General features: G+C 40.0%; 1 protein-coding gene across 9 annotated transcripts in view; it reads right to left on the bottom strand.

Moving 5' to 3' along the window:
* Positions 1-13,032, bottom strand: part of ARB2A (ARB2 cotranscriptional regulator A) — a 221,968-nt gene that overhangs the window by 75,570 nt on the left and 133,366 nt on the right. Inside the window, exon 12 of one of the 9 annotated variants that reach the window (XM_028748349.2) lies at positions 10,664-10,739. The exons of the other annotated variants lie outside the window; for them this stretch is intronic. Within the exon in view, the coding sequence (XP_028604182.2) occupies positions 10,708-10,739 (32 nt within the window). The 3' untranslated portion in view covers positions 10,664-10,707. The remainder of the gene's footprint in view (positions 1-10,663; positions 10,740-13,032) is intronic. 9 annotated transcript variants of the gene reach the window in all.

Genomic DNA, 13,032 nt, shown 5'->3' with positions numbered 1-13,032 from the left:
CCATATACAGGAACAAATAGGTAACCACTGTGACCAGAAATGCTGGAGATTGAACCTGGGACATAGTATATACAAATGCACCCTGACTGAACTATGAGTCATGCCCAAGTTTATACCAAATTTATATCAAGAAGTGCTTCTGGAAAAAACATATCACTTATGGCTCTTCTGCACACATATCACATATCTAATGTTTTAAGAAATAGTAAAAATTACTTGACTTTTGACCAGCACCATAAGTCTGTATCATTTTGAATTCCTCCTTAAATTTTCTACATGAATGTAAATGATATCTCTCTGGAAATAAAACAATAAATGCAGATAGAAAGAAAAGTGATTTGATATGCTGGAGTAAGCTTGCTATATTTTGTCACAACATGCATTACCCTAGTTCCACATTTTTACCTTTGTACTTTGCTGCATGGAACAGAGCAACATAATTAGCCACTGGTAGGTAGTGTTTATGTTAGTTCTCAAAAGGTTAAGAAGCTACTTATAACTAAAATCAGCTTTGCCTAGAGCTTTGGTGGCTCTGTGTAATCAAATTAGACAGGGAGGGCACAGTGTCACCTAACACAAACCAGTGGCACTTTCTTCTCTACTTTGACCTTTATCTTTGGAAGTCAGAGCTTATCTTATCGCAAATATTTTTTTAAGATTAGTTTAATAAACTATTTTCAAGATAGGAGTGGGATCTAAAAGATTTTCATAAATAATGCAGCATGAATGACCCAAGACAACTGGAAAGGTTTCATTTTTACACAAAAGCAGCTTGTCATTTGAACTCTAACAAAAAACTGTGGCATTTGATCCTAAATATTTTAACTGGCATATTCACCTGCCAGCCTGGAAGAGTGTTCCTGTGTACTGCTGATGCATCTTGAGTATATTTGCCAATATGCCCTATCTCAGGGATTAGGAACCTGTGGCCTCCATCATGGCCAATGGATGATTAGAGTTGTAGCCCATCATCAGCTGGAGTGCCACAGGTTCCCCAGCCCTGATGTATTCCCTCACATTTTTTGTAAAGAAGCCACAGGAATGGGCCTTAAAACAGCAATGATTTCATGATGCTTTTGTATAGTGTAAGTGTAAAATCATGGCTTCTTCACTATCCAATAGCTAACAAAGATAATCCATTAGCATTTCTAAGAAAATGCAGCTAACCCACTTGCGATAGTTAGGTCTCAGCCTCTAAAATGGGGCTATGTTCTTTGAAGTCAAATAAAATGAATGGTAAAAATGGATACATTTAAGGATGCTTAATAACGTACTGAGGAGAGCTCCATATCAGAAGAACATTGCCCATGGTGTTATATCCAAACCACTTTTTAAGGTAGTCATTGTTTCCTTAATCTTTGAACATCAAGTATGCACAAATATATTTTTTAAAGATTAAATAAAATAACATTTATATTATGCAGAAATCCCAGAACAAATATTGGCAGCTTCCACTTTTTCATTTTTATATATTCAGTTTTAACTTCAGCATATATATGGCTAAAGCCTGCACAGAAGTAACAGAAAACCAATAAACACAAACATGATGCAAACACAGCAAACACAAATAATGCTATATTTATTAGAAATAAAGAAAATACTGTCCATTTAACTCATAAGGAAATTATGCAGCCTGATGATTGCTACTAATATAGTAATACTAAGCAAATTTGCATATGGTTAACCTGTCCTGTCAGAGCTACAGATCACATTTCTGTGCTGAAAGACAATTAAAAAATATTCAAAGTTTGACAAAACATCAGAAAACATTATTTCCTCTGTATTTTTGATGAGCCTTAAATGATTCTGCTGATTGTACTATGTACAATTTGATGTAGGAAGATAGTTTATATTAAGAAAAAACTCAACAATGAAAGGCAATATATAAATTCAAAAATGATATGCCATGTGATTGTATAACAACAAATTATTTAAAACACATTGACAGTGTGATTGTATAATAAGCTAGCCTGGAAGCATTTTTCTCTATTTTTTAAAAGAAGCAAGCAGGCTCTTTAGACAGAATATACATGTGGCATACAAATTTTAGATCTACCAGTAAGTTCCTGGGCATTCTCCCCCTTACACATGAATTGTTAAGAGACAATCTTTTTCAACTGAATGTATTATATTCATTCATCTACTCCTATTATAGATCATTCATCTGAAACAGTTAGTTAACAGCCAGCAAGTTTCTGTACTTTAGATCTTCATTTATTGCTTCAGACCTCCATTATGTGTGTCAGAAGATTAGGATGTAAAACCCTCCGAATGAGGTAGGAGTGGTCATGACCAATAGGTCAGCGCAGAACTGGGCCACTTCTGCCTTCTAAACTCAGCGATGTGGAACTAAGTGTGGCCAAACAACTAGCTGGTTGGACTCCGGCCAAAAGCCTCAAAATTGCTGACTGTTGCCACATTCTTTCAATTTTAATAAAAGGACTGGCTTAAACATTTGCTAGAGTGCCAGCTGCATTTGCAAAGTAAAAAAGGGAGTACAAGTGAAGCAAAGACATTCCCCTTAACATATGATCACTTATTTCGCTAGTAATTTCTCTTCATTGCAATGAATGGCTGTAAATGGATTAATGGCACAGCTCCAGAGAGCATGTCACAGATCTCTGCTGAACATATAAACTGTTCTATAAAACACGCTCAAAGAATCTCACTTCTTCCTAACTTTTTATTAATATATAATTTACAAGACAAATTTTATTTCAAGATTAATGTACCACTTCAACAAGTCTAGGCAGAAACAGTCCCAATCAGAAAATAATAATGTAACACTTTTAAATGCTGAATAATATTAACACCACAGTAAATTACTATTTCAGTACATTTTAACTGTCTCATTACTGTAAAGGGGATAAAACCTGCTCCTACACTATTGCACACAAAGTAGTGTGTTAATATAAGAAATATAAAATATTAAGACCAAAAACCTGAATAAATTGGTCAGTGTAGTTAAACAACAAATTTTAATTTTAGATTAATAAGCCAGCCTGCTCATTGGCAAAACTCTGGCACCTTTGAAAGGCCTGCTCTTATGCAGGTCACACAGATGTCAATGTCATCCACCCTGTGCTAAATCTGATGAAAAATAAATTAAAGCTGGTTTTTCCTCTTGCTTATATCTAAAACCGGCAGACAGCATTTCTTTAGGTTTCTCAAAAGATCCCCTTCATTAAGGTATGAAGTATGTAAATTATTTAACTTTAATTTATAGCTCAATTAAATTGCGTAAATCAGACGATTAGTTGAGCTCTATTCAATATACATAAGATTCTTCTCCTCAATTTTTCCAGCTAATAAAGAAAAAAATACAGCAGCAACTGATTATCTGTGACCAACTGCACTACAAGACTGGTACAGAGGTGCATATTTCTACATTTTTGTGAAAAGATACTGTGAAAAGTTAGCAGAAATCATTCTATGGAACAATTTTTCAAATGTTCTGTTTCTAAAGCATGGTTAGATAAGAACAATACTGAAGCGCAGCAATGTTTGATCCTTTTATTAAATTACCAACAGTTTTAACCACCTTCCTCAAGAATTACTGTGAAGGACTTTGTGGTAAGTACAAGTTCTCCAGTAATTTCTTTAATAAAGACAGCATCTATCAGAAGCAAATTGATCATGTCATTTGAGGGCTAACTTGCAGTGGAATGCTGTCCTGAGACTTGTCACAAGAAACTTCATTAGAGCAGACAGATGAAACTGCAAATGTGTAGGCCACAATAATTTGACCTCATTTTTAATGTTTAAAAAAATATTTCTGCTGTTGCTTGCATGCCTTATTTTGAGGCTATGATACTGCTTTGAAATATTTAATTCAGAATGTATCTGTATTCCACCCCCCCTAAACGGAGGATAGCAAGTAGATGGGTATAACTTAGTGAAGCTACTAAGATGAGTCGTTGGCAGGGTGAAGTGGTAGATTTTAGTAATAGCTGGAAGCTGTAAGTGGTTCTGAGCTTTGAAGTCAGTACAGCTTTGATGTAGTACTCCCCTAGTTAATCACAAGATAGTCTTGAAAGAAAAGATTTTTCCAAATTCTATTCTTAGTGTCACTGCTTGAAAAATCCTTATATGATTTTTTTTTCAGTAGAGATCTTCAAATCTGGTCTCAGACTGCTTTCTGTTCTTTCATTCTCATACTCTTTTAAACAGCCTTTAAAATTTAAACTGTAATTAAAAGCAAGTCTTGGTTTGGCTGGTTGTGTATTAACTTTGCAAATCCTTCAGGCAATAGGCCATTGGTGTTCAAACACATCCAGAAAGTCCATTGCTATGCATACAGACTTAAAAAGGTGGTAGGCGGTCCCTAGTCTCAAGAAAAATCGTAATGAGAAATGTCATATAAAGAGAAACAATAAGTAACCAATTTCTCAGCTTTTCACTTGGATTAAACTTTCATTTAAGGCAAACTATTACAGAAAAACTCACAGAAATATGTGAAACTGACAAGAGTTGCAAAAGACTCGCAAAAAACCAAATATTTGTAAATAGCAGACACCTAAAAGCAACAACATTTTTTACTGCCGATAAGCAGCATCAGCATTAGGTTGCTAAGTGTATCAGAAATGCCTATGAAATAATACAGTTTCAATATTCTTAATAATATACTGCTGTTTCTACTATATTTTATTTTAAATGTCATATACAAACCAAACCGCACAGTGTAGCAAAGTACTGTTATTGTTGTCCAATATTGGCAGAACAAGAATGTTAAAGTGGTTAAGCCATAATCTTTTATCTGCAGTGAAGGGCTGATAATCTGTGCACATTTGTACATGAACTCTAAAATGAAGCTGCCATTCACAAAGTCCTCTGCTCATCTAAACAGACGGGAATAAAGAACATGGCATGTGACCAGTAAATTATGAGAGAGCAACACCTCAAGGTTAGAGGTCACTGAAGATTTCAACAAATCTCACCAGATATGGCAACAGATTAAGAAAGGAGACAGATTGCCCTCCAACCTTAACCTGTTAAGACCTTTGAAGTCTTATGGTGACCTCTATTCTGCTCTTTCATATTAGTTGTTAGTTACACTAATTACAGCCTAATAGTATCCTGGTGCCAGACATTTTTTCTAAAGCCATCTAGTGAAAAATATTAGAAAAGTGGTGACTGTTCCAGCCAAATTGCAATGTGCACGTCACAAGCACTTACCCCTAATTTACAGCACAGACCTTGCAAACTTCTAGCAACAACAATGGGAAAGACATCAAAGTTTTGTGTAACTTACTGCAGGAAATCCATAAACCAGAACAAATTAATCTTCATGTAAAAACTCTGATTTTTAATTTTTTTGGGCAAATTTGGCAGGTAATTTCTCTTTCAAGCACAAGATCATTTGCAATTTAATCAACTAAGGAACTTGCCCTTTATTTAGAAGAATCAGATACTTCTAACATTTTAATCTACTTTGAGAATATGAAGCTTTTTGTTTATCTATCACATTAACACATCAGATCCACTATAGTGTAAAAAAAAACCCTGCCCTCCACTCCTGGACTCCCCAAAAAACCTCTCCTGAGGGTTATGGAACCCACAAGAAATGAGTGTGGGATAGATGGTTCGAATGACTGGGGAAGGGGATGGCCACAAAACAGGAGGAGGCAGCTTGCTTGAGTGGCAGTACCAATTTCACTGCAGTCCCCACCCCACAACCCAGGCCTTTTCTGAAGACTCCCTGTTCCCCAGAAGAGGCTTTTCAGGGTGTGCAATGAGAAGGGGGATAATTATTCTATGTGAGTGCCCTTGCATGAATGCAACTTTGGACAATACTGCTCAATGAAATTAGTCATAATGCTAAATAACCCCAAGTTAGGGGCTAAAGTCAAAGATAAAGTCATTCAGCTCAGCTCAGTAGGAAGGTTGTTTTTAAAAGAGAAAATTAACTTTCTCATTTTATGTGGCGATCAACTGCATCATGTTGAATGCATTCCTAGCTATGTGCACGCTTCTTCCTGTGTAGCTATCTAAGACTGTGGCTACTTACATAAACTGAGCTTCAGCTGCCTGAGTTCTGATTGTTAAAAGGAAAGTCAGTTCCACTCTAAACTGCTAGCTTTGAATACAAATGAAAAGAAAAACCATTAAATATTTCTTAATCGAATTTGGCAGTGGAAGGGGCAAGTTAGTGCATCTGAGCAGCCTGCTCAGTTGACTTGAGCCCCAGTGCCTTTGCTTGCTGAAAGTGGCAGTAATATATTAGGGGTATTAATTTGTCATAAAATCTTTGGCTGATTAACCACACTGAGTAATCATTTAACACTTGCAAACTTATCAGCAAGTAAACAAAGAGATGAGGGGATTGTTCCTGACAATCAAATATAATCATATTCATCAGACCACAAACAAGTTGCCAAATTTTGAAACACCTTGCAAAACTCAGAGTTGGTGTGTCAGTTTTTCCATAAATGCCAGGTACTAGAATTTTGGATACCAGTATCTGTCCATGGGCTGCTTTATAACCTTTTGTATTTCATCAAAAATTAAATCCCAGACTACACAAGCCAGAGGGCAGGACCACCACATACAGTAGTAAGTAGTACCTTGCTCAGCATATCCTCACCAGCTGGACAATCGCACTGGGCTTATATACCACCTATGGGCAAGTTTCAACATTGAATCTCTTATTTGGTTTGAAGCATTATTAACAGTTACTAAGGGTTTGTTCTGGAGTACTATCCAGTCATGATCTTCTATTTCCTCCCTCCAATCTCCTCCTGATACATTTTTGAATCTCAGCAGGTCTCCCCAGCCCACATCAATTAAGGTTGTGTGTAATTTAAATACAGTGGTACCTCGGGTTAAGTACTTAATTCGTTCGGGAGGTCCGTTCTTAACCTGAAACTGTTCTTAACCTGAAGCACCACTTTAGCTAATGGGGCCTCCTGCTGCCGCCGTAGCACGATTTCTGTTCTCATCCTGAAGCAAAGTTCTTAACCTGAAGCACTATTTCTGGGTTAGCAGAGCCTGTAACCTGAAGCGTATGTAACCTGAAGCATATGTAACGCGAGGTACCACTGTACTAACCATTCAGTCCTGTCTTGAGCTGCCATTAAAACAGATCCAAATGCAGTGAGGGATTTTGTGGCTTGTTCTTTAGTACAAGGGGAGAATTCTTGTGTTATCTAATAAGCAAATGATAGCCATTTTAATCTATGATGTACCATATTTTACTCATGGCTCACTTTTTCTGGAACTTATTTGTGTCTATCTGATTACAGACTTACATAATTAAAACAAAGAGATAAGGCAACTTGTGACGTTACCTCTAATTTTGCATGACAACATAACTTCTTGTATGTGGCTCTGTGGTGCAGAATTAAATTGGAGCAAACAAGTTTACAGGTTGTTCTGATCAAAATGCTTGCAAGTAAATATTAATGAGATAAAACTGATAATTTAATTATGATAGTTTTAGAGTATCATTTTTCATCATTTTATATTAGTTATCAAGTTAATTTACTACTGGATTTCTTGGTTGTCATAAGACAAAGAAATCAAATGATTACTAATGGTTCTAAAGGTATCACATGCTGCTCTTCACTGCAGATATATATATTTTTTAAAAACACCCTTCCTGGTTTTCATAAAAGTCAAATTCCCCCCACTATTCTAGTTCATATAAAATGTGGCTAAATTTTTGCTCTTCTTGATTACTTTAAGAAAAATATAATGGGTTGGGATCAATGTTCCCGACTTTAGACCAGGATGCGCCAACATGCAGCTCATGGGCCACATTTGGCCTGCTAGGCTTTTTTGGTGGCTCTGGCAGGGTGGAGAACAGGAAGTGGCTCCTGGGGTTGAGGCGGCAGTGGCTTTGGGAAGGAGGCATGAAAGTGCTGCCCCCTTCACAAAGCCTAGTTAGCACTTTCCCAGCTTTGGAAAGGAGCTGGAAGGGCTCTAGGACCCTGTCAGAGCCCTTATACCTCCTTCCCAAAACCGGGCAGACAGTGCCCCCTTGGCTTGTGCCCAGTGCAGGGAAATGGGTTGCGCTCCCCCTCTAGTGCCAGGAAAAAGGGAGCAGAGACAGGGCTTTTTTCCATAGGAACTCAGAGGGACTCAGCTCCGGCACCTGGGAACCATTGCCATTATTAGAAAACAATGGAGGTGTTCATGGTGAGCTCTGGCACCTTTTTCTAGAAAAACAGTATATGCATGCATGTTCAAAATATGGATAAGCATAATGCAATATCAATGGACAGTGCAAAAGAACTCTGCAGTCATCATGCATATAGTTTCCCTCAGCTAAGTTCACCTTTCACAAGATGCACATCACAGACTCAGAACACATTTTCTAAATCAGGAAAAGTGCCAGATCACATATCCACAAAGGCATACACAGAGCATTAAATGAAATTAATGTAGCAATTTAAACCTCTTAGAGCTGTTGTTTTAAGCTGCCTGTAGATTTGGGTATGCACCACTGCATAGGTTTACAATAGTTCACATTTCTAAGATAATCTTTTGCAACTGATAGTTGCTCCTTCATTATTTTTTTAAATGGTATTTAAGTTGAACCAGTTATTTAAAGGTGGAGACTTCAATTACTAGAGGAAACTACATAGCCAGTGTTGTACAAAAAAAATAAAAAAATCATATTGACTCATTTCAATTAAATTGCTTTTGACTTCTACTCATGTTCCTCATATCTGTAGTTACGGTACATTTAACAAATGAAAATAAAAAATAAAGTAAAATTCCAAAGTTCTCCATAAGCTAGAACACGCTTTGTGGTTCAGGAAAAAAAAAAAAAGATCATAACAACTACAAATTTCCAAGTGGCAAGACAGTATTTTCTCCTTAGACATATCTTGCTTTTCTTCCTGAACAAATTAAAGAGAAACCAGGGTGACCTTGAATGTAAACCGATACAAATATATCTGGATCTTAATAACTTGTATTACTTTTTACTAATAAAAAGGTCACATCCACAAAATAAAACAAACACATTTAAACTTTCAATGTAACTTTTAAATCAAAAGATCAATTGGTAACTTTTAAATCAAAAGATCAATTGCTTCTTTCCTCAGGTTCATCATTTGTCCCTAGCCACTGAAACTGACATGTATTTGAAAGCATTTTTCCATACATGAACCTGCTGTTATGGGGGTACAACAGGCTGCAGTGCAACAAATATACTGTGCCAACCTGTTTCGGTTCAGCTCTCAAGAGTGTGTTTGTATGTGTCTGTAAAAGGAGGAGAGGGTACAGTCTCGGGGGGGGGGGGGCGGGAGGCCGCAAAGCTTAAGTTCTTTTATTTAGTGTATGCTTGGGGGTTTTCTGTCAGCGTCACTTGGGGAAGTTCTCTATTTGCTTGTTATGTTTCCTTGGTGGTGAGAGAAATTGTGGTGGCCTAGGGTGTGGTTGATCGTCTCTGGCTGGCTGCAGTGGGATTTGTTTGTGTGTGGGTGAGTGAGGGGGATTGTCGGGTTCAGTTAGCCATATTGAATCGTATGCCGTTGGTGGGTTATGAGCTCTTTATAGTGTGAGTGGGCATTGTTATCTTGGAAGATGTTCAGTAGGGCCAGTTCTGGGGTGACTTCTAGTACCTGTTTAGTTATTTGGCTTATTTCTGGTATGACTGCGCACACTCCTTTTCTGACTGAGTCCTCGATTACTTGGTTTGGTGGGGTCTGCTGTTTCAGACACAGCATATGTCTGAGAAGGCCCCTTGTGGGATCATGTGAAGGAGGTGCAAGGAAAAAACTGTTGTGACAACAGTTTCTTGGGCAACTTGGAAGGGCTGTGGTGGGATCCAGAAATGGCAACCTGGAGCCCCACTGACCACTTAACTGCTCTCTTCTCCATCAGCTTGGGAGCTTTTTCCTGAGAAGCTTGCAGGGTATAATAGCATTCTTTGTCGTTTGAGCATCTTTATCAAGATGTTAACAGATCTGCCTACCTTGATCAGTTGTGCTTCAAGGGAAGCGCACCAGTCCTCTGATTCTTTAATATTTCCCAGCCCAGATAGATGTTAACCAAAGGATCTCACAATAGTCATCTCCTTGCAGGAGCAAGGAAGCATAGGAGAATCAGATGACCACAACAGGGGTCGGCAACCTGCAGCCCATGGGCCACAAGCAGCCCATGGGGGTCATTTAACTGCCCAAGAGCTGCCCCCAAACCGAGCCACCCACTCGGTGAGTTCCCACGCGCTGCACTAAACTGGCGCAGCATGGAGCAGGGACTCGCTTCTGCGCCATCAGAAATCATGTCTGCACAGACGCGATCCAGCCCATGGAGCGATCTCTGCGGGAGTGAACTGGCCCAGGCGAGGTAAACCTTGCCAATCCTGGCACCACAAGAGCATCTTGGATGGGATGGTTTTCAAAGAGGGCTAGACAATTGCATGGAAGAGAGGCCTATCAAAGGCAACTAGCTGTGATGGCTATGCTCAGCCTCCTGTTGGAGGGAGCAATGCTTCTGAAAAGCACTTCCTTCCCTCTGCCCCAGTACCTGAGGGTCGTCATGTCTCTTCAGGGATTTGGCTAGAACAAAGTATATGTTGGGGAAAGGAAAATGGGAGGAATCAGCAGGTGCCTGGCTTCCAGCCATGCTAGTACCAGTCTGGCGCATGAGGGTGGGGAACACAGGAAGGAAGCATTCCTATAGTATAGGGCACTCAATTGGCATTTCCACCTACCTGATCTCTGAGGCTTTCCCCCCTTGTTCTGGCCTGGCTCTCTCCTAAGGAAGATACAAGCTCTTGCTGGAAGCCACTGGGGGAGAGAGAGTGTTCCTATGATTCCCAAATGTTTCAAAAGCATCTTTTTGCTCCTTTAGCTGCTTGATATAATCATAGCATGGCAGGGCTGGAAGATATCCCAAGGGTCATCTAGTCCAACCCCCGGCAATGCAAACTCCAGCCTTCTGGTTACCATTGCAATTCTGCATGGTGTGGAGAAAGGGGAGAGAGAAATGTGTTGCTTACACTCTCATAACACTGATATGAGATCCACACCATGCAGCCCTTTCAATAACTAAAGTCTAAAGGGCTGTCACATGGAAGATGGAGAAAGCTTGTTTTCTCCTGCTCCAGAGGCCCTTAGGGCCTGAAGCAGTGACTCTCCTTCCTTTGGGTTTTTTAAGCAGCGATTGGATGGCCATTGGCCATGGATCATCTAGTTGAGATTCCTTCATTGCAGGGGGTTGGACTAGATGACCTTCGGGGGTACCTTCCAACTCTACAGTTCTATGATGCTATGTTTTAAAGAGCATCTAATGCACATTTAAAGCACAACTTCCCCCGAAATGATTTGTGTCATTGTAGCTTCCCTCTCACAGACCTACAATCCCCAGAACCCCTAACAAATTACAATTCCCAGGATCATTTGAGGGAAGACATCTGGTTTTTAGAACAGGGACAGAGAACCCGCAGTTTGCTTACTCCCATTTCCTAGGAACCAGGAATGGGAAGTTCAAGTGCTTCTAACAGTATGGTTATAGGGAGCAGTGTGTATAAAATATTGAATGTAATAGGGTTATTAAGGTATTTGTATCAGAATTGTTATGGGAATGTTAAGGAGGGAGGGGGAAAGAGAGATTGTGGAATTCTGGTGGTGAGTGATGATTGGATGAGGATTTGAAAGGGAGTTTGAATGAGAGTCAGTTGAGAGCAGGGGGTTCTGGAGGAGGTGGTTGCACTGGCAGAGGAAGAGGAGTGGGGGGGGGAGCGCACCGCCTCTGGCAGCGTGATCCCTGTGGGGTGCCATCGCGGCTGCCCCCGCTGGGTGCCATGCCCCCGCAGGTGGCGTGCCACACCCCCAGAACATGCGTCATGCCCCTAGGGGCGGCGCACCACACCCCTGCAATGCACACCAGCCCCACCCCGGCCTGCTCTCCACCCCCCGGTGCTGGAGCATGAAGCTCCTCCACTGGGTGGTTGGGCAACTAACTATTCAGTTTAGGATCAGCAGTCTAGTCGTCATTTTTGTAATAAAGCAGCATTTAAGATAAAGAGAATTTGAGGCCATAAGCTCAAGTACACACGTCATCCTACAATCATTTAGTGAATCATCCATACGGTCGCCTTTAGTGAGGGTGCGGTACCTAGGATGTGGACCAAACATTGATCTTTTTTGTTTTTTTCTAATTTCATAGGTTTAAGTTCTGGTTCTAATGATATAACAAGGGTGGGGGATCTTTAAATACCGGGGGCTGCCACACACTCCTTTTCTTCTTTAAAAGAATAATAATTTCCCCTTGTTTTCAAAAACACATGCATTGTCTCTTTCTTTAGGTTCTTCAGTTACATTTGTTGTGAGACACTGGTGCTATATGCAGTATAGGGTTGAGAAGAAAAGAGGGGGCCCAGCTCCCCACCCTCCCAGGCTATTAACTCTGTGAGGTCCCTAAAGTGCTGAGCCATTGTTAAGTAGAGGAGGAGCAATGCCTCAAGCATTGCCTCTCCCCAGATGAACCAATCCAGACCCTGCAATCATTACTGAGGCCCTTCTTAATGTGCCTCCTCCACAAGGGGTCTGGAGGATGGCAACATGATAATGGGCCTTTCTGTGGTGGCTTCCTGTTTGTGGAATGGTCTCCCCAGGGAGTTTTGGCTGGTGCCTTCATTACATATCTTTAGGTGCCAGGCGAAAATGTTTCTCTATAACCAGGCCTTTGGCTGATTAACATTCTATGGCCTTTTAAACAAACTTGTGGGAGGTGTTTTTGGTTTGTTTTTGTTTTATTATGTCTTTTGTGTTCTCAGTTTGAATTTTTATGTTGTGAACTGCCCTGTGCTCTTTGAGTGATGGGTGGTATACAAATTTAATAAATAAATAAAACAAAACAAAACTCTGACTTAGTGCAGTTGTGTGTAAGTTTTTGCCCTCCAGATGTTGCTGAGCTACAAACCCATTCAGGCCATACTTGCTGGGGCTGCTGGGAGTTGTAGTTCAGCAACTTCTGGAGGGCCAAGCTTCCCCACACACAGCTTAGCAGGACTGCATGGATCCAATTCTTGGAATAGCAAGGCTGGCTTCATGGTGAGGTAATGGCCCTCTAAGTATA

The sequence above is a fragment of the Podarcis muralis genome, chromosome 11 (assembly GCF_964188315.1).
Source record: "Podarcis muralis chromosome 11, rPodMur119.hap1.1, whole genome shotgun sequence".
NCBI lineage: Eukaryota > Metazoa > Chordata > Lepidosauria > Squamata > Lacertidae > Podarcis > Podarcis muralis.
This window is presented reverse-complemented; position numbering and strand designations above follow the sequence as displayed.